The following is a 27,725-nucleotide window of genomic DNA, read 5'->3' as shown; positions in this document are numbered from 1 at the left end:
CCATTGCACAGTGGCTAAAGGCGTGTTTTGAGCGCGTTTATTTAATAGTACCTTTATTATGCAATTTAGCGTAATGGTATCTTCGAGACATTTAATCAGTAAGTTAATGTGCTTTTTTGGAGGTATTCAGCTAACTGATCAATCCCCCTAAAAGTGAGATGAAAAATTTATTTTTTTCACTTCACAACATAAAGCTCTGTCCAGTTAGAATCCGGTATCATTTATTGTATTTCAGCGGCACGAAAAGTGACCGCTGCAAGAATTATTTTACAGCGGTATGTCGGCACCCACTTTCTGTGGTATAAATTTCATGGTGTTTCGTGAAGCCGAGAGGAGAGAAAAAATTCTGCACACCTTCGTTGATAATCCTGCTCATCGTGCACCGTCGTGCACCTACCTCAAAATGGATTTAGGACAGCTTCCCGGCCAAAAAATCTGCATGGCGACGGCACGAGGAGTTGTTCCTGCGAGATTAAGTTTGCTTTTATGGACAAATTTGCCAAAAAACTGATGATTTGGCGAGAGATATGCAGCTGCAGAGCAAAGACCAAAGTGTTCGTGGCGAATAAGACGATGGACTCTAAGCTGTACAAGGAAGAATGTCTCAAAAACCACGTACTAAGTTTCATGAAAGCCCATGAAGGTCCCGTGAAGTTTTGGCTAGATTTGGCAAGTTGCCATTGCAGCCGGGAAGTCATCCAGTTGTACCACGATAATAACGTAGATTTCAACAATAAAAACATAATCCACCCAACTGCCCGCAGCTCCGGCCCATCGAGACATTTTGGGCAATAATGAAGCGGAAGCCTAATAAAAGTCGATAAACAGCTCGACTCAGATGACCAAAATGTGGAACAAATGTGTCAAGGAAGTTGTCTCCGGAGGTGTGCAGCGTTTGATAAGAGGAAAAAGGAAGAAAGGGCAAATTGTCACTAGGAAACTAGAAATAATTTCCATTTATTTTTTTTTCTTAAAGTACAGTAAATTACCGTTTCGATGTATTAACCTTATTTGTATGCCAATCCGTTATCTAGATACAGATGTTTTGTTATTCCGGATTCTAAATAGACATAGCTTTATAAGGTTTGAATCTTCATAAAAGTTGGAGCAAAAGCTCTCCTGAAAAACTTTGTCGAAGACATAAAGTTCGTAATTCCGTTACTTTTGTAGAATTTTTACGTTTTATGCTAACAACCCCTTAAAAATGGGTTTTTCATCATATCTTTTTCACTTTCATTTCTACATTTTCTGCATGTTCTAGAAAGTTTTAGATAATATAAAAATACGTCGTTGGGTGGCTATTGTGACTTGAAAACTTAAAAAATAAAAGAGTTATAACAGTTTTATTGGATTTTTTAGTCGTATTTGATTTAACTGCTACTTGACACCGGGCAAATTGTGGCAGTCAATCTCATACGCATAACAAAGTAAAGTAATGAACTGGTAATAAACATTTGAACTGTTGTAAGCGAACGAAAGTAATGTTTCTTCAAAACCCATTTCCTACTTTGCAAGGTAGAAATCAATCACCCACTACCAGGGAGTTGAACCACCATGCGTCCATGCACCATGCGTCTTCATATGATTGTGTGCTTATACATCGAACGTGTTCAAAGCGGTGTCAGGCCATTTGGCCGAATGTCGTTTGGTCGAATGCCGTTTGGCCGAACGCCATTTGGCCGAATGCCGTTTGGCCGAACGGACCATTTGGCCGAATGCCGTTTGGCCGAAAAGTTTGAAAAATTGACCTCAGATTACGAGGAGGGAATAGTGAGAAATGAGAAGTATAAATGAGAAGTGGTAAGTGAAAAGAGAAAAGTGAACTGAGAACAGAGAACTTCTTCCTTCGTCCTTCTTCCTTCTTTCGTCGTTCGTCTTTCTTCCTATTCCCTTCTTCCTTCTTCCTTCTTCCTTCTTCCTTCTTCCTTTCTTTTTCCTTCTTCCTTTCTTTTTCCTTCTTCCTTTCTTTTTCTTTCTTCCTTTGTTTTTCCTTCTTCTTTTTCATTCTTCCTTCTTCCTTCCTTCTTCCGTCTTCATTCTTCCTCCTTTTTTCTTTCTTCTTCCTTCTTCTTCTTTCTTCCTTCTTCCTTCTTTCTTCCTCCTTCCTTCTCCCTTCTGTTTTTTTTCCTTTTTCCTTCTTCCTTTGTTTTTCCTTCTTCTTTCTTCTTTCATCCTTCTTCCTTTCTTCTTTCTTCCTTCTTCTTTATCCGTTCTCCCTTCTTCCTTCTTTGTTCCTTGGTTTTCCTACTTCTTTTTTCCTTCCCCCTTCTTTCTTTCTTCTTTCTTCCTACTTCCTTCTTCTCTATCCATTCTTCCTTCTTCTCTATCCATTCTTCCTTCTTACTTCTTCCGTCTTTCTTCTTCCTTCCTCCATCTTCTGTCTTCCTACTTCCTTTTACCTTCTTTCTTCTTCCTTCATCCTTCTTCTCTTTTCTGTTTTCCTTTTTTATTCTTCTTCCTTTATTCTTCTTTCTTCCTTCTTCCTCCTACCTTTCTAATCGCTATCTTGATTCCCACTACGAACCTTTCTTAATTCTTACTTCACACTTCACACACTTATTAAGGAAACGTATTTCAACTATTCTGCCAAACACTCGGCACTCGGCCAAATGGCGTTCGGCCAAATGACCCTTTCGGCCAAACGAATGACCCAAAACCTCCAAAACTTATTGGCATAAAATGCAATAAATCTCCAAAAGTAATGAAATTACGAACTTGGTGTCTTCAACAAAGTTTTTCAGGAGAACCTTTGCTACAACTCTCGCGAAGACATATACCTTCCATGTTGAAAAGTGGAAAACATTATTTTTCATCTCACTTTTAGGGGGATTGCTCATAAGGCTGAATACCTCCAAAGAAACACGTCGACTTACTGATAAAATGTCTCGAACACGCCATTACGCTAAATCACATAATTAAGGTACTATTAATTTATCGCGCTAAAATCACGATTTTAGCCACTGTGCATTGTATTGAAGCCTTACAGTTTTGTATTATTTTTAAGCAGTATCTATATAAATAGTTTACATTTCTTGTTTTGAAACCTTGCCAAGATATTATACAATACTTGTCAGATTTATTTTTTGGGTTAGAGTTTAAAATACAACCGCGTCAAAAAAGGGGAAATGACGGCTTAGGCAGGGGTTTATCTATTATTGTTCGAGGTATTTTCGAATACCTTTATGCTTATTTGGCTAGTAGAATTCTCGCTTAACTTGACCTAATTAACATTTTTTTCATGAATTAATTTGAGTACTGCAATCAAAAGCTTTCATGTTTTTTTGTTGATTGCGCTATTCAAATGAATTCATGAAAAAAACGTTTCTTAGGTCCTTTTGAATAGTTTAGAAAGAATTGTTGTAATCAAAGATTTTTAAGATAGAATATCAGAAATTTGAAATAAAAAAAAAACTTTATCTTAAAAGGTCTTGCTGAATTGATAGTTCCGTTAGGATACGGTAGGCATGAAGAATGTTTTTATAGAAGTCGATTTGAAAGCGAGCGGAGGGCAATATTTGTGATGGCACATATCACACGACCTTCCTTCTGCCAAGCTCCCGTATGAAGGGGGAGGGAAGAATATCAGTGTGGAAGCTGATGGAGAAGCCAGTGGAGATATATCAGCTTCCACACTGATATTCTTCCCTTCCCCTTCATACGGGAGCTTGGCAGAAGGAAGGTCGTGTGATATGTGCCATCACAAATATTGCCCTCCGCTCGCTTTCAAATCGACTTCTATAAAAACATTCTTCATGCCTGCCGTATCCTAACGGAACTATTCTATCTATACTTTCGCCTCTAATTCTATCATGAACATGTACGTCCAAGTTTGGAAGATGATAGGGTAATTCGCCAAATGTTGAACGGCTAATTTTTTCGCCTATTGTTGAACGCACGTGCATTTCTTATGGGCGTTCAACAATAGGCGAAAAAATTAGCTGTTCAACATTTGGCGATTTCCCCTATTAGCATTTCCATATCATCCAAAAAGAACTAGTTAAAAAATCCTAATATTTGCAATAATTTTTGAGATTATGTGAATTTTTTGTCAAATTTTTCTTTGTTTTATAATTCTGGAAATATTTTAAAGATTTTAAAGAAAATTCATTGAGATCTGGAAAGTGTTTTTTAATTAATGGGTAAGAATCCTTTGAGCAATACAAAGACTCCTTGAATCAAACGGCCTCAGGATCAGCACGCTCACTTCTAATAACTTGCGGACAGGTAATTCTCGCACTCGAAATAGGAAAACAGGACAGTACACTTTATTCGGCCTAGCTTTTCTCACTCTCTTCCTCTTTCTATCACTTCTTCCGTTTCTTCTCTTCCCAACTCCTTATCTACTAATCTGACCTTTTTCTTCGGGGTCCCTTCTTCCTTCCACAGCTCCACCACACCTTCCCTTTCTTCCTCTCCTTCAATGAACGCCGACGACTAGCGATGGCGTCTCACTGTCTTCCGGGGTGGCTTGGGTGTCCATCGTAACTTTCGAGTCGAAAACGCGCACTCTCGACCTGCCAATATGGCGACGGATTGGCCTTCGGCGGGTACGATGCCGGTTTCAGCCGAGGACGGTGCACGACGGCTTACGTAGGGCCTCCAAATTCGGAACGGCTTTCTTCGGGAATCCTATTCCAAAAAACAGGGTTCTGATCATTTTGGAAATACAGGAATTAGGTTTCGCCACTAGGATGTCACATTTGATTACCTGATGTCCTCTACACTTCCTCTACTTCCACTGTCCACTTTATCTTCCACTTCAAATAACTTTACTAGCTCTGGATTTTCACCTTTCTCGATAGAAAGGTGTTTAGTGGAGAATTCTGGACAGGGAAATCTTTATAAAGCTTAATAAGGTTCATGACCTCGTCCCTCGGTCAGTGAACTTCCATGTAACCCAATGGCCACATTACGCCACCCCTTAATGGCCGCCCAAAGGGCTTTTAACCGGTCCTCTGGTGGTGGGACACTGTAGTTCAGTGGGTGGTTGGCTACGTAGGGTGGTGGTGAAGCTCAATTTAAGACCTAGCCTACCCGAGTAGACGAAAATAGCTCAATAATATCAAATGTTGATAAGATAGCAAAATAAAATATGGACATGATTGACATAAGAGATAAAAGATCAGACGACAATATCAATATTTTGCACTAAAATATCATAAGGATATCAAGATATGTTATTTGTAATAAGTGATCGATATCAAGTGCCATTAGTTTGTTGTTATCCATAGCATATCTTGATATTTAAATGATATTTCGGTGCAAATTTTTGATATTGTTGCCTGTTATTTTATCTCTTATATCAATCAAGTCCATATCATGTTTTGTTTGGTTTCTGCCCGGGACTACAGCGGGGTGACTGGGAAAAACCTACACTGAGACACGAGCATTACCTGCATTTACAACATTTGAGGCTCCTCCAGACCTAAGCGATTTCATCGCAGCGACGGCGACAACTAGTCGTCGCGATTCTATCGTTGGGTCGCTGCAGGCAATGCTCTATTTACGCTTCCATACCAACGGCGACAGAATCGCGTCGCGACTGTCGCGTCGCGTGTGTTTGGGGGAACCTTTATTCCACACACGGTTTTCAACAGGAACTACAATATTCTGTGAGAAATTCTTGTAAGTTTTCCTCAGAGTTTTAAATTTCTGTAATTACGCATAGTTAGTGGGAATTCAAATGGACCCTAAAATGGACAAATCTTGGAAACATTCAACTATTAATTTATAATTAGAGTTTTTTTTATTAACTTATCAGTTCGTTACTGTTCTTTCAACTAGTCACTAAAAACCACAAGGGTAAAGGATGTATTTTGGACCACCCTTACGGGGGCTCTTATTTTGAGTAGGTATTGTGGCAGGGTGGAGGATCGAAGTGTGCCGTGCTCGCGGGTGGACGTGTTATATTTTCGCCACGTCATTTTTTATTGTTTCGGCCGGTCAATGAAATAAATGGCCAGAGACTTGTGTGTCAGAGTACCCTTGTATTATTTTTATGTTCTTTTTAAAAATATGAATCGCGTAATTGTGATCGGGAAGTTAATTATGTGCTGGAGAAAGGACGGCTCCTGGAAGCTGATCGGACGAGGTCAATAGTGCGTCAAGCTCAAAATGAACGTAGTTCGGTTTTCATTCTGTGAGGTCTACGGATGACGTCCACGTTAAATACGTGTGTTTTGTTATGAGTATGAGTATGAGTATGAGTATAATGAAATTTGGTGCAAAGCATTTTGCATTTTGCTGGAGGTTAAAGTCAGTACCGATTACCACAGATATTCTCCAGATTTTCTTCAATTTTATAATCCGCAATGAGTGAAACGGAACACAATCATCAGTGGCTCCGAAAGTGATTTAACCACAGGTCGCGTTGCTTACTGAGGATCGCAGTGGGAAATAAATTCACGCGCATCTTCTATAGCGCTACGAAGCCGATTTCCAGATAGTTGCTGATGCTACAGATTTGGTGAGATTGTTTCAATTTGCACTCTTATTTCATTGAATAAAAAACTAAATACGCGCTGGATTGGATAATCCGGAAGTTTGTTTATGGATCCATTGTCCATTTGATAATGGTAGCATAAACAGGCGGGGCTTATTGTAAGCAAAAGTGACCTCGGACTGGACATGAAATACCAGGCAGTCTGAAGTGGGTCACTAGAGCTGCAATAGAGCTAGCACTTTCTAACTCCCGGATTAAATCTGACTGTTTAAACAGACAGCTTTCTTCCATAATATCACTGCCAGACAGTGGAAGTTAGTTCCTACACACACACACACACCCTTACGGGGGCTCTTATTTTGGAAAACCACGAGGATTTTGCACTGAGTGGTCCAAAATACCTCCCTTATCCTATTCTTCCTTATTCCGCAATTTTATATCTGTTCAGATCTACGTTCTCCGATGTCTACAGTACGACTGGAAAAAGCATAGCTGTTAAGTAACAAGAGGCCGAGTTTTGTTGAGCAGTGAAGAAGGACATTCTACTAAAAAACTTTATAAGCATTTGATCCACAGTTAATCAAGTTACTGTCAGGGTTCTTATATCAGGGTTCACTCACTTCTACAGTAGATGGGAGAGACTAGCGCAGGGGTGAAAAATTCATTTTCAGTGCAAAACATAAACAAACTCGGTGGCTGCCCCATATAAAAATCCAAGATGGCTGAATCATGAAATTGGCATACTGCTACACCTGTTTGTATTCACCTTGGGAGAGACTAGCGCGGGGGTGAAAAATTCATTTTCAGTGCAAAACATAAACAAACTCGGTGGCTGCCCCATATAAAAATCCAAGATGGCTGAATCGTGTAATTGGCATACTGCTGCACCTGTTTGTATTCACCTTGGTTACTGTTTTGCGGCATACATGAATAATATCCAATTGACTCAAATCTCTAATTTCTATTTTGGAAAGGTTTTCAAAAGAAGTATCGTTTGAACTATTTTTGGCTAGATTTAGCAACTTACAATTATGTGTGCCAATAATATGTGTAAACAGTCACGACAGTATTCTATAAATTGTGATCGAAAAATGTTTCAGCTTCGTTTAAATCTAACCGTAGTTGGATGTCAGAACAGGTATGTATATTTTTTTTTCAAACAATCTTGTTTACCAATTTGGTTAAATTCAGGGTTTCGACTTTTCGTTTCAATGAGACCAAAGCAAGCGTTTTTCGGACCAAGGGAGGATCTTTTTTCGTTGTTTATGTTGAGGATCATCTTTCACCCATCAAACTTTTCTCTACAATTAGCCTTGGAAGATAAACGAAAATCTTGCCTGTTAGATGAAAATCCTTTTTCGTTTCCTCAGTTTTACCTCTCACTCACTTTTCGCGAGAATTATCGCAGAACAATTACAAAATTGAATGGCCGCGCCGGGATTCGAACCCAGAATAGTAACAATAATAACTGTGGTGATGCGCTTACTCTAGCCACACCACCACGCTATCTGTATGAAAGCGTTAAGTTATTTGTTCCACATAAGCTACTACCATTTGCATTTATGGTTACCACGAAAAGACTCGAATATGAAAGAAACAGAGCAAACCAACGATTGGTAGCAATCGAAGTGAGCGGAAAATGGTTATCACTCTCCACACTGTTTTTCTTTCCAGACAGTTTTCGCGAGGGTGCATCATGTGCTCCTGAGATTGAGTGAGCATTACGGACCCTGGTTAAAATAATAAACTAGGATGTTATCACGCTCTGCAAACACTTAATTTACTATTGGCAAAGGAAATGATTTGCAATAAAAGTCTGACAAATCTATATTACTTGGACATTTTGCAACGACAAGTTCGATACTTTGTCAAAAAAGTTATCAAAGAAGACATGCGATGCAACGAGCAATGAGGAAATATTTATAAGATTACCATTTTGTAATTCAATTTTCAAATTTTCTGGGGGGGCACAAACGCGTCTGGAAGGGCCAGGCCCCCATTATTTATGCCAATGTAACTCGTTCTCTCTCGGTTTTGAAAACTATCAATATAAACTTGACAAAATGACAACATATTAGTCACAATGACTAGACAATCATTCAGTCTGCCAACACTTCAGCACGGAACCCTCGCAGCCAGATGTTCTTCGGATACAATGAATCACTGCGCTGGGCTGCACTCGAGCACGCCATATCTACCACACCAACAGTCTTTTGCCGCGGGGTCTTAATTCAAATTTTCTATCTTTGCACAAAAAGAGTGGCAAAAAATCGGTGCATTACAGTCCACCAACTCAGAACCGCGTACTTGGTTTTAAAAGATTTATTATAATTTGCCTTTACGATTGTTTAATGCGACTGTGCAGGCCAATATAATCCACACAACTCCTTCAGTTGACGGTTTTTGACTGCGACCAGCCATAAGCTCGTCAATGCTGCTTTGGTTGGAAGTCCTAGAGTATGCACCCAAAGGGTTCCTCTCGTCGCCGCTCAACCAACTGGCCTTATTGATTAGGTACCTTGGTTTGTTCCCTTTTTCGGGTGCACGTTGTTGTGGCCGCGAGCTCGCAACCTTTCCAATCAAAGCGTGACGACGACGACTGGCGATTTGGACGATCACAATCAGATGACGACGACGACGAAGGGGAAAGTTGATTGCTGTTCACTGTACCGCGCACTATACCGACAACGCGAAATGCGGCGGTTGACTTTTTCACGTTTATTAATTTTTATGCTCCACACATTTCCTTTTATCGCGATGTGTAATAAATTTTCGCGATTTTTCTTTTATTATACACCTTCCGTATTGTGGGTTGCACCGTTAAGAGGGTTTTTAGGACTATACACGCGGCTTTGAAAGCACGACGCGGTGCACACTGCTTGCTTACAAAACGAACGCAGTTTGACGAATGATCTCTTCCCGAGACGACGAGACGTGATTTGGAACCTGAAAGTGACACGGTTCGCGAAAATACTTGCTGACAGCATGCAACTGGGTAGTCTGCGTTTGCGATGTGTTTCCCCATTTACTGGCGTGGTTAAACGCATATATGGCTTTTTTTGGCTCACTCAGCAGTAGCTGATGGTGGCTTAATACGATGGTCGTGCGTATCCAAATGAGAGTAATATGTACCACGGAACTGTGGATAAAGCGGTGATGTAGTAAGAAATTCACAACGGCATGAAGGTGGCGGAATAGAGAAACTGCCAAATGAATTCAAGTTCGCATATTAAGCTAAATTAGTTAATGCAAAATTTGTAGAATTTGATTAGCTTGATCGACTAAACTTCGCCTCCCATAGCCTAATCGGTAAAGGCACGATATAAGCAAGCCGGAGGTGATGAGTTCGATTCCCTGCCTGGTACAGAAATTTTGCGATATTATCTACCTCGACTTCTCTGGGCTTAGAGTAGTTTCGTTCACTACGCAATAAACAAAATTATACATTTATTAGTATCTATTCATAAATGTGGTAGAATAACTTGAACTTGCACTCAGGGTTTGCAGAAATCGCTCTCAATAAATAACGAACAACGATAAGGGAAATGCAAAAACAGTTCCGAATTATAACAAGCCATGATAACAATTTTATAAAAACTGGTATACAAGTGCGAAAATACAGAACTGGATAGGCAGCACCCACAGAGAAGTGTTGATTCTCGCTTTGTTCTCGATCATTTTGTGTTGAGTACTACACAACTGTGTAGAACAACTTGAAATGCATCCACAGAACCAGTGCTTTATCGTGACAGCTTGCGAAAAAAATTTCTGCTACATATCTCATATCGGGACTGATTTGCGATTTTTGCATAAGTTATTTTGTAAGCAAACATTGGAAGACGATTTTTTGCGAAATCAGGCATTTCCTGGGAAATATACATTTACTTACATACATTTCCTGGTATGTATCTGACAGAATAAGCTTCACTCTATCAGATAAGGAAATTAGTTTTGGAGAAAAGCGGTTGCATTCCACGGAATCCATAACACAATGTTAGTTTACAAAATAAGTTACGCCCGAATCGCATATCGGTCTCGATATGTATGCAGAGATGATAAGTGAGATACTTTTACATTCTCGTTTGGATTCAATCTCTGCTTGCACACAAAGGATATATGTATATATATTTGGATTCTCTATATAAGCATATAATTCTCCTTTTCTCTAATAAAAACTCATAAACGTATGGATCGATTTGCAACATTTCTTCACTAATCGATTCGTCTTGTCTTGGAATCAACTGGGTTTATATACATGGAAAGTTGGTACAATTTACTGGGAAAGTTGAATGAAGGACCAATGGATCTGTTTGATCATTTGGGCTCGGAACAAAATCGATAGCAACCTATCATGTTCATATACATAGACCCTTTGAGACCATGTGTAGGGTTTGAGATTTAGATATTTCCAAATACGAAGTTCTAAGTTCACCAACTTATTCTGGAGTTCAAACCTATTTCTAGCAACCCATTGTTTATATATTTATAGTATAGTGGGGCGTAGTTGTATGGAAAAACGCAATCTTCATTCAAGGTTTTTTTCTGAATCATTTCGGAACCCCGATCAACTGGGCTCGATTGGTTCCGTCCTTGCTTTCAGCATAGCGTTTTAAATTTATATGGAGATTAGTATGAAAAATCGCACTTTTTTTTTACTTTTTGGCTCTTACCGACTTCAATTAATCGTCAATCACGAGATTCATTACGTAAGCATATAGTTTGAAAGATGCCGAAACACTTTGCTGGAAGGTTTACATTTTTTTTATAATGCTTTGAAGATTGATTGTTCGAACCATATGTAGGGTAAGACGCCCACCTGGCCAAAACGCCCCCTTTGATTTCTAGAAAACTATAACTAACTAATGGTAAAAATGGTAAAAATCAGTTGGTACCTTTAAATAATTGTAAAACCATCATACTATGTGAATGTGGAAGTATTTTTGTATTAAATAATGAAAATAATAGCAAAAAGCACCAAAAGCTGCAGTTTTGATATAACTTTCAATGTTTAGCAGCAAAATAACTTTTCTCAGTGGTTAATATGATATAAAATTCCTTCCATCTTCAAAAATGTAACGATTTTCGAAAATATGTTTTACTGGTCAATACGCTCCAGTGCACAATGGTCCAGGATACAGATTTACGCGGAAAGATGCATTTTACACCAAAACTATATATTTTTAGAAAAAAAACTGTTATTCTACAAAATTATTCGAAAGAGTAAGGCCATCATTATGGTGCTACAAAAAAATAGGGTGGCCCATCATATAAAAAAATTAGAAAATATTTTTTTATTTCTCAGAATATTGACATGTTATGTTCTACAGTTGTAGCGCAGTATATTCCAATCAAAAACTTCTGTTATAGCTCTTAAGTTGGCTGATTTAGAGCAATTTTACCTAATTGGATTAGGGTGTACCTCAAAAAACAGTATTTTTGATCTACTTTTTTTGTTTTGAATTTCTCAAAAAAGTCGTCCTTAGGTCTGTATCCTGGACCATAGTGCAGTGTAGACAGGAAGATATGCCCTTACCTGTCCTTACCTACTGGACACAAGCGCAGCGAGCCTGCTGCAGTTGCTTCCAAATTGTTGGAAAATATTGAAATATTATTCACACATGCTTAAAAAGACCTTTGTTGGTTTTTAATGTCAAGCACATAAGGATTTGTAATCTGTTTATTATGGGATAGATAAAATACTAATGAAGGGCTATAAAACGTGTTTGGCTACGGTGGGGCGTTTTGCCCAGGCACTTTTTGAAATCCTACCTTCTTCAGCAAAGTTTGTCGGTATCCTTCGGCTTTAACACTACAAGTCAAATGCAAATATGTAGGGGAACGGTTCGGCACTTCATCCCATAGCTCCTATTCCCATCCCATCAAAAACAAAGCAATGAAAAGGAATTTGGTTTGTTACTTATTTTTGTGATTTTTTTTTTCATTAGTGAGCACGCTTGTTAGCAAAACAGTAGCGATGGATTGCTGCTGTATATCTTTGTTTTGCGATGAGAATAATATATGTTCAGTGAGATGGATAACGGAACAGTTCCCCTACGATTTCCATAATTTCCATACAAACTTCGAACGCAATGCGGAAAGTGTGAAAGCAACCAATCGGGCTCAAATTTTGCACAATTGTTAGGGGCTCCAAACAGTATCGATAAACCATTGATTTGAAAAATGACCATAATGTCCCACTCTAATATATAGGCACCTAGAGACCATGTGTATTTACGATTAAGACTTGTTGAATTTCAGAAGGCAGCATGGACTAGAGCTCCACGACTCTTCCCAGTGCTACTGCGAGTTATAAAGGTTTCTGTGGGATGTAGCGGGATATGACTGTGGGTTCTGTTAACCTTTCTACAGTGCTAAAAAAATCACACTTACGGCGTGGTCCAGAAGCCTTTCGAGCACAAGCGTAGAATTGCCAATCAGGAGATAGTGAGTTCGATTCTCGGTTACTAAATTGAAAAGCCATTTGAGGCCATTGAAGAAAAAGAAGAAGAAGAAGAAGTTCTCCAAATCATTCTGGTGTTCAAACAAATTTATCTTTCAAATCAAGGATGTTTTCGATCATTTAGTAATCTGCCTTCGATCATTTAGTAGTTTGTCAATAACTCATTCCAGATGCTAAATTTCAAAATGTGTTGTATGGTAGACTTCTAATGCAAAGGTTTATCTACACCTCTGCCTAACAGTTCGTTGTTTGAATTTCACTAATAACGGAGCTATAGCGCTAGTAGCAGTAACTTAGACTAAATGATTGCATATTTTATGATCATTTAGTATAAGTATAGCAACTAGCACCGTAACTCCTTTAATAGTGGAATTCGAACATTGACCTGTTAAGGAGAGTTGTAGAAAAACCTTCGCACTAAAAATCCACCATACAACACATTTTAAAATTAGGCCTCCGGAATGAGTTATTGAGAAACTACTAAATGATCGAACGCAGATTACTAAATGATCGATAACATCTTCGTCTTCTTCTTCTTTGTTGGCATTACATCCCCACACTGGGACAGAGCCGCCTCGCAGATTAGTGTTCATTAAACACTTCCACAGTTATTAACTGCGAGGTTTCTAAGCCAAGTTACCATTTCCGCATTCGTATATCATGAGGCTAACACGATGCTACTTTTATGCCCAGGGAAGTCGAGACAATTTCCAATCCGAAAATTGTCTAGACCGGCACCGGGAATCGAACCCAGCCACCCTCAGCATGGTCTTGCTTTGTAGCCGCGCATCTTACCGCACGGCTAAGGAGGGCCCCGTTAACATCCTTGTTTCAAATCAACTGTGCTTGATACTAAGCTAATAAGTAGCTATCCAATACTGGTACTCAGAGATAATGCGCACGGTTTACGATTTATATCTATCCAAATCGAATGTTTTAATGTCTCCAAATTATTCTGCAGTCTGGAGTTCAGACCAACTGGTCTACCAAGGTAACTGGACTCGATACATAGCCAATAGCAATCCATGATGTTCATGTAGCCGCCTTGAAGCCATGCGCAAGATTTACGACTTAGATATGTCCAAACGGGATAGTTCTCCAAATCATTCTAGATTTCAGATCAACTGGAATATCATATTATTTATGCTCGGTACAAAACCAATAGTAACTCATGTTGTAGATATGTCAAAATCGAAATCAATCAGATGAATTGCTTTACAAAGTCAACTCGGTACAAAACCGATAGCAAACCACCATAATCAGGCTATTACCGGCCGTGCTTGCGATTTTAGATCTATGTTCGTCCAAATAGGATGTTTTTTTACTCTCAGTTTATCGTATAAAAACATATTTAAATTTCTAATCATATGCATGGTCTTCAGGGACCTTAATGGCCATAATAGCTTGCTATCGGTTTTGTTTTTTATTTATTATCAGACTAAGGCCGGAGTAGCCTGTGCTGCACATAAAAGTCTTCTCCATTCAGCTCGGTCCATGGCTGCACTTCGCCAACCACGCAGTCTGCGGAGGGTCCGCAAATCGTCCTCCACCTGATCGATCCACCTTGGCCGCTGTGCACCTCGCCTTCTTGTTCCCGTCGGATCGTTATCGAGAACCATCCAACCGACATTCTGACTACGTGCCCGGCCCACCATAGTCATCCGATGTTCACGGTGTGAACGATGGTTGGTTCTTCCAACAGCTGATGCAACTCGTGGTTCATTCGCCTCCTTCACGTACCGTCAACCATTTGCACCCCACCATAGATGGTACGCAACACTTTCCTTTCGAAAACTCCCAGTGCGCGTTGGTCCTCCACGAGCATCGTCCAGGTCTCGTGTCCGTAGAGAACTACCGGTCTAATAAGCGTTTTATAGATAGTCAGTTTGGTACGGCGGCGAACTCTATTCGATCGGAACGTCTTGCGGAGTCCAAAGTACGCACGATTTCCAGCCACTATGCGTCTTCGAATTTCTCTGCTGGTATCGTTATCGGCGGTCACCAGTGAGCCCAAGTACACGAATTCTTCAACCACCTCGATGTCGTCATCACCGATAGAAACTCGTGGTGGGTGGCTTACATTGACCTCTCTCGAGCCTCTTCCTATCATGTACTTCGTCTTCGACGTGTTGATGACTAGTCTAATCCGTTTAGCTTCGCTTTTCAGTCTAATGTAGGCTTCCTCCATCCTCTCAAAGTTACGTGCCATGATATCAATGTCGTCGGCGAAACCAAATAACTGGACGGACTTCGTGAAAATCGTACCACTCGTGTCAATCCCTGCCCTTCGTATTACTCCTTCCAAAGCGATGTTGCTATTGCTGCTATCACGAAAGACCATCACCTTGCCGTAACCCTCTACGCGTTTCGAAGGGACTCGAGAATGCCTATGAAACTCGAACTACCAAAGCAGCACACATGTTGCACAACAGTTTCTGTGACTCATATGCAACCGAATTTAGTCACATTAAAGTTGATGCAACCAAATTGGTCTGGGTTGTGCTGCTAGGGTACGCACATCACCCGATCCATCGTCGCCTTGATCAACCGTATCAGTTTATCCGGAAATCCGTTTTCGTGCATTAGCTGCCATAGCTGGTCCCGATCGATTGTATCATATGCGGCTTTGAAGTCGATAAATAGATGATGTGTGGGCACGTTATATTCGTGGCATTTCTGCAATACCTGACGTATGGCGAACACCTGGTCTGTGGTAGAGCGTTCACCCATAAATCCCGCCTGGTACTGCCCCACGAACTCTCGGTGTTAGTCGGCGGCATAAAATTTGGGAGAGTACCTTGTAGGCGGCGTTCAGCAATGTGATTGCGCGGTAGTTGCTACAATCCAGCTTATCGCCCTTTTTGTAGATGGGGCACACGACACCTTCCATCCACTCCTGCGGCAAAACCTCATCCTCCCAAACCTTGGTAATCACCCAGTGCAGCGCTCTAGCCAGTGCCTCATCACCGTGTTTAAACAGCTCTCCTGGTAGTTGGTCGACTCCAGGGGCTTTGTTGTTTTTCAGCTGGCCAATCTCCTCCTGGATTTCCTGGAGATTCGGAGCCGTCCTGCGCGCGTGCTCCTGGGTTCATTACCATACCGTTATCGGTTTTGTACCTAGCGTTATTGCAATGATAGACTAATTGGTCTTAAATGCAAAGATTTGGAGAACTTAGAATGTCGTTTTCCATATTACCATAGACATAATGAAAGCTGTTGAGTATTCCTTTTAGCTATGTAGGTTTTCTTTTAACATGCGCTTGATGGGGAAGCGTCATTAACAGTATAATGAAAAAATAAATTTCCCCATACTAATTTGCATGCAAACTTGCAACGGCTTGTGCTAAATCAGTTTTAATCCAAATGAGCTCAAATTTTCACAGGACACTTAGAACATGGTAAAGAATCAGATGAGCACTGTGGAGCAAAATCGATTTTTTGAACCACCCTAATGTAGATTGCCCTAATGTATGTAGATTGAAGGGACAGAGGAAACCATCGACATAGGGAGGGATATCGAGATATAGAGCATCGAGATGTAGAGAGTCGATTGTACACCTCTACCCACTAAAATCAGCTTATTTAAATAAAATTTTAACAACATGTATGTTTCCGCAACAGATTTTAACCCTATTTTGAATTTCAAGATGTTTCACCACCGTTTAATTTTTTTTTAAATGTACATGTACCACTTTTACTGTCAACGATTTTCGGTTTCTGTGGCATTTTGTTCCCATTAATAGTGGTACATGTGCATTTTGTTCCAACAAACTTGAAATATGCCAAGAAACTTCGCATATTTCATATTACTATCTTTAGGCACATCAGTCATAACACGTTGGTACAGTTGAGTTACAGAAAATTGTAAATTTGAATTTTATTTTCTAAGTTTTTGGGAAAATGCGTCTCCTGTAAAATTTACTTGATGTGACATGTACCACTTTCACTGGTACCGGCTCAGTCATTCATTCGCCTTACAAACACCATGGTAAACAACCATGCGTCTCCATGCATTTATATATCAACAAATTTTTATTTTTATTTTAGAAAACTATGTCTAATATGTCTATGCCTACTGCTACTTGTTCGACACTTTTAATTTATTTTTTATATATTTTGCAAATTAAAAAATCTATCTATTATAAAAATGAAAAAGGAGCCATTGAAGCTTGCAATGAAAATCAAGGAAAACCAATCGTGATTTATTTATAAAAATTCAAAAACAAATTTTGAAAACTAACAGCAAACTGAAAATTACATTTATCAGTTTCACACGGAATGGCTGAATGATCTACATCTGTGCAATTAAAATACTTTTTTGCTGTTGAACCATGTACAATCATCCCCCTGTACGCTTCTGGGTATAACATAAAAGTGTGTAGAACTTCTAGCTATATACAAGAAGTTATCCAACCTACCCGAAGACACGCTGCAATCCGAAAAAAAAAACTACAACAGACAACCCGTCTTCAACACTCCAATCGCCGTTTTAGCGGAGCGCAGTTTATTCCATCGAAAAAAAAATGTATGGGAATGCAGATTGTTCTTATTAGAGCCACAAGAGTTCGAACGAAAACTCCAACGCCCAATCGAACGGCTAAGGCGACATCCACGGCAACGAAGTTACCCATTCGTGAGCGAGTGGGCGGACTCCTATTTAGTTGATGTTGTTTGTCAGCGATGTCGATGCCGTCCTCGTCGTCGACGTCGTCATTCTTCGATCGCTGCTCAGATTCGCAAAAGTTGAACAGACGAGACAGGGTGAAGCGAAGCCTGTGCCTGTCTCTTCGCGGAGGCCACATGCAAGACAAAACTCGACGACATTTTTTTAACATTGTGGCACACACGTGGCTTGGCCTTGCAGAAATTGGTCTCGATTTACACCCTTAATGCACAGCTTCCGTTCCATGTATGTGATTGAGATTTTATGGCAAGTTGTGGCTTCGGTTATGAGTTTTGCAGCAATGGGACTGAATAGTGCAAATTTGAGGTGTTTTTTTTAATGTTATGACAGCCGTCACAATAGTTAATGAGTACCGGTGAGTCAATTCTGCATAAAATGATTGAGTCTCGCGAACAAACATGAAATAAATTGATTCATCAGTAGCTTCCCCAAGTTCCGGAAATTTTACTTATTTGCGGGTTTGTGTTGCATGTTAAATGAATAACAAATCTCAGCTGATTTAGCGAGAAAAGATAACGATTTTCAATTAAGATAAGTAATTTGGTTTTGTCAATTATGATTTGTATAATAGATCAAAACCAGGCATGTTTAAAAAAATATTATAGTCGTCTCGTTTTCAATTTTTTTTAAACCGTCACATACATTTTTTACGGATTTTATCATTCATCAATGATAAAGTTAGATTTTCTTATAGTTTAGTATTAGAGCCGGTTGAAAAACAACGAATTGCACTTTCCGGACTAGCAACAACTGTTCCCGAATATTTTCCTACCTGTCAGCATCAGCCGGTTCCTCCTTCACGCTGATATCTTTGAATTTGTCGAACCAATCCAGCGGCTGCCGGCGGGTGTGGCTGTAGCTGTTCCCTCGTTGCATGTCCGGTTGACCACCGTTGAGCGCCGTTGGCTTGCTACCAAACCCGCCCGACGCATTCCCATTCGACTGCAGCAGCAACGGGGATGCAAGTGAAGATGACATTTTTGTTGTCGCCATCGATGCGGCCATAGTTGCGTTCGATGGCGTAAGCGTTTGAGGGCTCTGATGCTGAGAAGTGCTGTGTAGGATGCTGCTGTTGGTGTTGGTGGCGGATGATGTCGAGCTCTGAGGGGCAAATAAAAAAAAGCTTTTGTACAATCGTTGCATGCATTCTGAGACGACGGGGAAATATTGTTGCATTCGTATAAGGTGTGGCGTAATAATCTTATAAATTATTCATTGCCAGCTGGCAATGGAATACCGTTAGATTATTATTTCTTAATTTCGATACTTCATCTTGACTCTGACTAACAGTAAAAGAACACAGAAGACAAAAGTGCATTAATTCTCATTTAGTACTGAATACTGAAAACATTGAAAAGTGTCGAAATCCTATACTGCCGTTATACGCATAATTGTCCCATGTACATTGGAATCCCAGCAAACATGGGACAAATATGCGTATGACGGCATTATACACATACTTTAAATACAAAAATGTCAATATATTGGTGGAATATTTAAACCTTGTTCATATATTTTCTCTACAAAGCCTCATTTGAGCGAATTCATAATCGAGTGGAATGTAATTTATGGACCTATTCGATAATTTAGAGTTATGTCAGTGTCAACTTGCAAGATCTACAAATAATTTATAGACAAATTGCTTGGTGAGCAAAATTATATATTCAGAAGTTTCTCGTAAATCTATTTAATTTTTGAAAAACTTTCTATGAATGAAGTACATAACTTCGTAACGACTTTGCAACTTGGCTGAAGTTCACAACATCCCTAAGGCCATTACGACTACGTATGGAGGCTGTACTCCGTTTGCCTGTTCAGAACCCCATAACATTCAAAGTTTGACCGTGAAATAGCTGTTTCCCTTTGATAATCGATGAGCGGATTGTTTGGTAATCCTCGGTACAAAACCTGCGTAGGGGTTGGTTCCACTATTCGAACGCAATGCTACTCTAAACGTAGCTCAATGGAGTACACTTGAACTTCAATGGCACCGATGGCCATTGACTGCACGCCAATAACGTGTTCATTTTTGCTACTGTTCAGCACAACAGTATGGCGGCATCTGTGAACAACCGGTGTGGTGTTGCATATTTAGTCAATGTTGATGGCAGGCAGACACCATAAAAGAAGATCAATTACCAGCCGGTGACGTGACACGTCGCTCACTTACGCTGACGATGACGCGGTACATTAAATGATCATGGACCTTAGTTTGGCTTTTTATGATTTCTCATGCAAAGTTGATCGGTCTCATGAAAGGTGTTGAATTGCAAATTGGAAAACGAATTCATTCGGTTTGGTGCTAATGGACAGTTTGTCACTTTTTATGTGATATGACAAATTTGAACCTCAGGCATTAATACTCAAAAGGTTTTCGGATGATCAACATAGTTGATTGAATATTTTCAGGCTAACTAAGTGTGCCTTTTTTATCTTCGAAATATTTAAAAGAAAAATTAGGGAATAAAATACTGGACAATCTTAACAGAAACCTAAGCAGAAGAAAACAAGAACTTCAGGGTAACGGCAGATGAAGAGCAAAAAGCCGGCGTACAGGCCATGAGAATATGACAGAATTTTGCCATCCTTGGCCTTACAGGAACTCTACTTGTATAAACCTTTAAGATATGGGTTCCTAAACTGTTGGTCGCGACCCCCAGGGGGTCGTGGGAAACAAATCTTGATTCATATTTTTGTCGATTTGTTGTCCCACAAATCTATACCAGCTTTTAGATTAGGATCTAAGTAATTTTTTTTATTTTTTTTATTATTTTTTTTTTTAAGTAGTGATTGGAAGATTAGAGACAACAAACTTTACGAGGTCAATGGTCATTTTTTTCTATACAATATTTGAGCGAATAGAATAAAGTCCAATACAATCCAAATCTAATCCAAAACTAATCCAAATCAAGTCCAAATTAAATTCAAATCCAACCCGAATCTTTTCAAATATAAATCCAATCCAAATCCAAATCAAATCCAACTCTTATCCAATTCAAATACAATTTAAATCCAATCTAAATTAAACCCAAATCTAATTCAAATCCAATTCAAACTCAATCCAAATCCTATCTAAATCCAATCTAAATCCAAATCAAAATCTTGTTCAAATCCAATCCAAATCCATTTAAATACAATTAAAATCCAATTCATGTCCTAATTAAATGCTAATCAAATCCAAATGCAATCTAAATTAAATCAAAATTTAATTCAATTCAAATTCAAATCTAATCCAAATTCGGTACCTGGTGGATCGCAAGCAGTATGGGATTCTGCTAGGTGGGTCGCATATCCGAAAAGTTTGGGAACCTCTGCTTTAAGAAGGTCGACTATGAATATGGTGGAAACGCATGTAGGGAAAATGAGAGCTTCTCAGTTGACCTTATCGTACAGAGCATGAAAGAAAGGTTGGAAATGTGTGGTCCTGAACATAAGGCCCATAAGGATGTTCAATGGGGGGTTTAACTTCATCTTCCTACTACATGACTTATTCTGGTAGTAACTGCTATAATTCGAAACGAATGATAGTTCGTTATTATCTGGGAGTTGACGACTGAAGTTTTGCTATTAAAATTGATTTTTTTCGGCGATAGCAGTCTTAATAAGTAGCAAATACTTTGTTGCTTCTACATCCGACGTTTCGGTTAATTTATTTAACCTTCTTCAAGGGGTTAGGAGTATGTATTATGTATTATACAGCAACAAAAATAAATGCTCCTAACCCCTTGAAGAAGGTTAAATAAATTAACCGAAACGTCGGATGTAAAGCTCGATCCACTTAGTATTTGGCCGCACGAAATTAGACATTTTTTTGCCAAAAAAGTACATAAAAGGTGTTTCAGGTTTTATTATACAGGGAATTTAGTAAACTTTGAAGGAAACAATATCGAAAAATTATTTATTGGCATTTCGGATGAATTCTCGGACTTTTCTCTGAATACCACTCGTTATTTTTTGCACAGTAGAATGGCCAACTTAATCTGCTATTTTTTCACACCACTTTTCCATATAGGGTAAGACGGTATAATATGCCCCCCTAAGGCAACTTCTTGTTAAGTTTTAAATTTTCAACGTAATTTATGCAAACTTTGTGTTATTTGGTAGTCCAGGAAGTCGCAAATGTATTGCCCGTGAGTAGTCTTATAAAAATATTACAGATAACACGTGATAAAGCTTTTTTGAAAAGTCGTGAAAAAATGGATTTCATAAAGTGCCTGGGCAATACGCCCCACCTTAACCAAAGACGTTTCATAGCCCTTCATTAGTATTTTATCAATCCCATAATAAAAAGGTTACAAATCCTTATGTGCTTGACATTAAAAAACCAACATAAGTCCATTTAAGCAGGTTGGAATTACATTTCAATAGTTTCCATATAATTTGGTACCAACTGCTGCAAGCTCGCCGCGCTTGTGACCAGTTGGTAGGGGCATATCGTCCTGCATACACTGGGGCGTTTTGACCAGTGTAACATATTTTTGAAAAACGTTACATTTTTGAAGATGGAAGCAATTTTATATCATATTAACCACTGAGAAATGTTATTTTGTTGCCCAACTGAGTGTTCCAGTGCAAGTTTTGCGGGCAGTATGCAAACGTCGCTCAAGAATGTTGAGCAAACAAACATTGAAAGTTACATCAAAACTGTAACTTTTCGTATTTTGCTATTATTTTTATTACGTAAACGAAAATACTCCCATATTCACATAGAATGATGGTTTTACAAACATTTATAGGTATCAACTGATGTTGACCCTTAGATAGGTATAGTTTTCTAGAAATCAAAGTGGGGCGTTTTGGCCAGGTGGGGCGCATTATACCGTCTTACCCTAAGATGGTTTTCTGATTGTTTTGCACCATTTCTCAAGTTTCCCTATGATAATTGCCTAATATTTTTCGTTGGAACGAAAATTTGGGCATTTTGGTGGGTTGATAGTTTTTTCATTAACGCCATTATCATTCGGTTCATACCATTCCATTACATCCCTTTTGTAATGGCACCTTGTTCAGTCAGGCCAAAGCAACACCGGACAGTCGAATGATTTAATGGATGGCAAAATCGCTTCTGAAGACACTCCTCCTTGTATATTTTCACATTTATGGTCGCTCCAGTGATGAAAACTTTAGTTTTCTTTCCACAACTGCAGATGCTTTGACATACCATCAATTTGTGGGCAATCTTGCATGCATAAACATATTTGAATTTTCCTATGGGACATTACCCTTTCGTTTGGCAAGGTAAAACTCGTGTCCCGGGAATCGAAAGTCAATTTTAATATTAATTTTATCGCCCATCAAAATACATAATTGTATTTCGTTTGCGCGATGTTTAGAACCAGGTTCTGTTTCAGGGTCCTGTTGGGACGCTTACTGCCATCACGCGACTGGAATTCTTCGCCCTGACAGATTATTTGAACTGTGCTGTACGGCGCAATGAACCTTTTCGCTAAATCACGCAAGGAAACCCAAAATGGTTCCGAACTGCTCTGCAGACTTTCACTTGTAGTTTCTGATCATATGTTCCACTTTTACGATTGTTTCGTTCTACGCGATCCAGCAATTAGTGTTTCCCGATAACGTTTGACAGTTTTTACAGTCAATTTCGTTAATTTTAGTTACTTTGAAATCATTCCTCCTGACTATGTTGGATTTCCAACGTGAGTGTGCAAAATTTGTTCCCATCTCTCGCGTTCCATTTTCGATAACTTTTGAACGTGAGCATCAATACTGATGAAACTTTCAACATAAATTAAACAAACCTTCCGCAACGATGTGATGTATTTTACTTCTTGGTACGGCCACCAGAGGCGCCGCAGTAATTGGAAAGAAACGGCCAAATACTAAGTGGATCGAGCTTTAAGAGCAACAATGTATTTGCTACTTATTAAGATTGCTATCGCCGAAAAAATTCAATCTTGATAGTTCGTTATTTCATCCAATTATATTTCTTTCATTCCCATAACGTTGGCATGTTGGCATGAAGACAAACCTCCGCCATCGAACCTCATCCCCAAATTCCAATGAAATTCCGCATGAAATCGTGGCATGTACAAAGGCATTCTTGCCATGCAGTAGGCGAGTGACTGCATCATCGATTTCTCCCATCCCGGATTGACCGTAAGGACGTGGCCAGCGCCATCATTGATCTTTAAAAATACTCGAGCTGTTGGACTATGCACATTGAGCATGGAGAAGCAAATCCCATGTCCCATTAATTGGTTCCCTATGCATTTACGATTGTCCTAGTCAATAACGGAGTAGCAGCTATAAAATAGAATCCAGTTAGAAACCATTTTTTTATGATGTTCGAGCGACAATAATTATAAAGAATTGAAAATATTTTACATTATATCCGAAATCAGAGAATACACAACTATTATGCCAAATGATCATTATGTCAAACGACTATTATGCCAAACGACCTTTATGCCAAATGACATGCTACGTGTCCGGTCATCTGCCCGAAAGTACAGTTTGGTAGAAAAAGCCATTTGGCTGAAAATCTTGTTTGACCGAACTAGTTATGTAAATGTTGATTGGAAACGAATAACACGCCGAAATGTGCATTTGGCAGATAGGGTTACTTGGACAAAAATGTCGTTTCGTCGAACAGGCCACTTGGCCGAAATACCCGTTCGACAGAAAGGGCCATTTGGCCGAAAATGTTATTTGGTCGAACGGGGTACGACAAAAATGACATTTTCAGCTAAACGAGTTTTTCGACCAAAGGTCCTGTTCGGTCATACGGCATATTTGGACGAACGACATTTTCGGTCAGATGGGTTTTGGCGTATTGGTTTGTTCGACCAAATGACATATTCAGCCAAACAACTTTAAGCCTAGTGGCCTTCGGCCCAATGTATTTTGGCGGTATGACTTTTGGCCCAACGGCGCTTCCCATTCATGCTCAATAGCAGCCATCACACGATGGTGAAAAGGCAAGCTGGCCATCTCTGCACTGGCAGACTCGCAAACGACTGGTGTTGATAAAAATAAACCAAGTGCAACACTATTGTAGGGTGCTGTCAATACGATACACCGCGCGGCTGTTGTAATGTTTCCAAAAGCGCATTTGCACAATATTCCACGCGGCGTTTCACATTCGAAAGGAACAACCGCACCCTAGGAAACGCCGCAATGTTATCTCCCCATAAAAATCGAGTATACGGGCAGCAAAAAGCGCGGTGCGTCGTTTCCTGTGGGGATCGCCGTGTGTACTTTTGGGCAAATGCGTTAAGAACATACTGGTTGAGAGTCGGCGATAGGATGTCGGTTAGGATCCGGCGGGCAATACAGGTTATCCACCGAAATGGCTCAACGGAGGACTGCACTGGTCATGGATTGAACCTAGATTTGCGTGCAACCTGGTATATAATCTACGACGATTAACGAAATATCAGTGTAAATTAAAACGAAAACCCCATCCACGGCGATTAGAAAAAACCGTGACCACCAGGCAGTGGTTTACCCGTTTCCTCTTAGCAGGAACTCGATGCATGGTTCCCATGAGGACCCACAGAGCTGGCGCCGGTGGTTGATCAAACTCACAATGACCTTAGAGATGCAGAAAATCAAGTAGATCAGCTGGTTGAGTATCAAATAAATTAGTTACCAATCGTCCGGAAAAAAAAGTAATACAACTGGTTCAAAAAGACGAGGGTCACAGCAAATAAGGTGGATTATGGTTTACATTTGCAAACCCTTCATAAACTGCTACATGTAGGACCGAGATAACTAAGACAGTTTATATGTGCTACATAGGTAGCTTTGGGCTGCGAAATGGTGAGTTGACGTCTGGGAAAAAGCGACCTACACAGCTCTGGTCCTCACAAAGTCCATTCTCACGCTTCTACGGGTCTTTCGATCACAATCGACCGCCAGTTAAGGGTTTTGTACTTAGCTGGTAGTGCAACCTGGGCACTGTTGTCCTTCTGACATCAGCTAGAGTGAGTGAGTGCGACCAAGGGGACCATTGTCCCTAACCCCTAATCCCAAGGCGTTAAGTGACCCATGCCGAGGGGATGCATGGCCAGGGGGTGAAATAATGAGCAAGGCCTTTAACGGAGCCTGTGGGGTACCTGGGCAGACTCCACAGTAATTATCCCTTACCGCGTCATGCTGGGCTCTGGCGTGGTGGACCTCTTTTCCCGAGCAACTCGTGGGACCAAAATGGAAAACCAAGTCAATTCTTCAATTAGTGGTAGTAGTGTAGGCGACAACCCCTTCGCAAGAGGTGGGTTGTTCAGGTCTCCGCCTAGTCGGCAGCTCGGTGCGCAGCGCCAGCGTGGGTCACTTTAACCTTCTCCCCGGCTACGCCGGTAGTGGTTATGGACGGCCCATGGCTTGTAAGGGCGATGAACCGCAAACGCGATGGGCTTTCAGCCTTCGAGGTGGCGACGCAACAGCTGGACGCCATCATGGACGCCATCGGAGCTTGCAGAAACTTCGAAAGTCGATGTTGGACGCCAAACTGGCGAAGGCGGTCGGGATGGTCAAGTGCAAACCCGTGAAATCCGTGGAGTCGAGGTCTATCCAGACTGAGGCCCAAGGATTCGCGGACTCGAGCTAGGTCGAATCGACCGAGGGCGTGCCAGGAAAGACGGTGGTGCCAAAGTCTACCCAGACTGAGGCTCAAGTATTCGCCTCGGAGCAGACACAAAAATGGGGGAGACAGTCTCCAGGGGATGAGCACCAAAGCGCGGAGGGTTACTACCCCGAACAAGGGTAGTGGGGCTCGGCAGCTGAACCCCGGCCAGGTACCTCCAAAACCGGGGGATGAAGGACCTGGAAAGGTCCGTTCACCCAGGAAACACGGTAGTAAGAAGTTACGGCAGGCTGAGAGCTCTCAGCCGCACCAGACCAGGGAAATAGAGGGGGATGACATCTTCTGGACCTTGGTCAAGAACAAGAGGAGACCGAAGACGTCAAGGGCCGAAAAGAAGGCCCAGGCGAATGAGGGTAGCAAGAAGTCTAGGGTAGGCGCCAATCGCTCCAGGGGCGATGCCCTAGTCATCAAGACGGACGAGGCTAAGTACTTGGACGTCTTGAAGGCGATGAGGAGTGACGTCAAGCTCGGTGAACCCGGCACTGACGTACGTCGAATAAGATGGAAGGGGAAATGATCCTCGAGCTGAAGCGGGGCGTCTCGCAAAACGGCGCTGCCTACACGAAGTTGGTGGAGGAAGTCCTAGGCGAGACGGTCAAGGTGAGGGCACTCACGACGGAGGTGAATCTAAGGGTTAAAGACCTGGACGAGATCACCGAAGTCGAAGAGCTTGTCACGGCACTGCAGCGACAGTGTGAAGTGGAGACGCCCACCGCACAGTGTTTTATTTCGTCATTTTCACGATCGAAATTCAAAAACTCGAAAAGTGTTGATTTTGGATATAGAGTTTGTTCACAGAAGTTTCAAGATATTTAGGAGCGCATCTTTCGATAAAAACAGTTTGATGATTAATCCCCTTAAAAGTGAGTTGAGAAAATTATTTTTCCACCAGAATGAGATAGACACATAGTGTCTTCCGCAAAGTTGTAGTAAATGTTAATACGAGCAACTTTGCTGAACATCCCGAGTTTCTATCTCTTATATATAACAAACTTAAGTCGTTTTATGTAAAAACCCCATTAAAATCTTATTTTTCATTCTAACTCTTTCCAATGATTTTTCCCATTTTCCGTCTCTTCTACAAAGTTGTTAAACAAGCAAAACTACATGTTTTTGCTGAACATTGTAACATTCCATCTCACATACAATAAAAGTTATCTTTAAATTATACATATTTTTTTAGGTATTTCCACCTGTGATTACTCCCTTAATTGCAAAAAGTCGCAAATTTCTTTACGATATGCTGAAAATCGCTTATTTCATTTTCATACTGACATTGAAAACTTTTGTCGACAAGAGTCTTCTCGAATGCTGTGTTAAAAATTTGTAAACCTATGAAAAATCATAATATTTGAATAACTTTTGTTTTATAAGAGATAGAAAGTTACAATGTTCAGCAAAAACATGTAATTTTGCTGGTTTGACAACTTTGTAGAAGAGACGGAAAATGTGAAAAACCATTAGAGTTAGTTTAAGTTAAGAGAATGATTTTAAGAGGATTTCCACATAAACCGTGTTAAGTTTATCGAAACGT

The 27,725-nt window shown here is 40.2% G+C and overlaps 1 protein-coding gene across 4 annotated transcripts in view; it reads right to left on the bottom strand.

Moving 5' to 3' along the window:
• The window catches only part of LOC134213250 (serine-rich adhesin for platelets), a 427,675-nt gene that overhangs the window by 42,120 nt on the left and 357,830 nt on the right, over nt 1-27,725 (bottom strand). For all 4 annotated transcript variants that reach the window (XM_062692076.1, XM_062692077.1, XM_062692075.1 and 1 more), the window contains one exon: nt 18,359-18,687. In XM_062692076.1, coding sequence (XP_062548060.1) covers nt 18,359-18,687 — 329 coding nt within the window. The remainder of the gene's footprint in view (nt 1-18,358; nt 18,688-27,725) is intronic.

Source organism: Armigeres subalbatus, chromosome 2 (genome assembly GCF_024139115.2).
Source record: "Armigeres subalbatus isolate Guangzhou_Male chromosome 2, GZ_Asu_2, whole genome shotgun sequence".
Lineage (NCBI taxonomy): Eukaryota > Metazoa > Arthropoda > Insecta > Diptera > Culicidae > Armigeres > Armigeres subalbatus.
The sequence above is the reverse complement of the archived record's forward strand: the minus strand, read 5'-3'. Positions and strand labels throughout refer to the sequence as shown.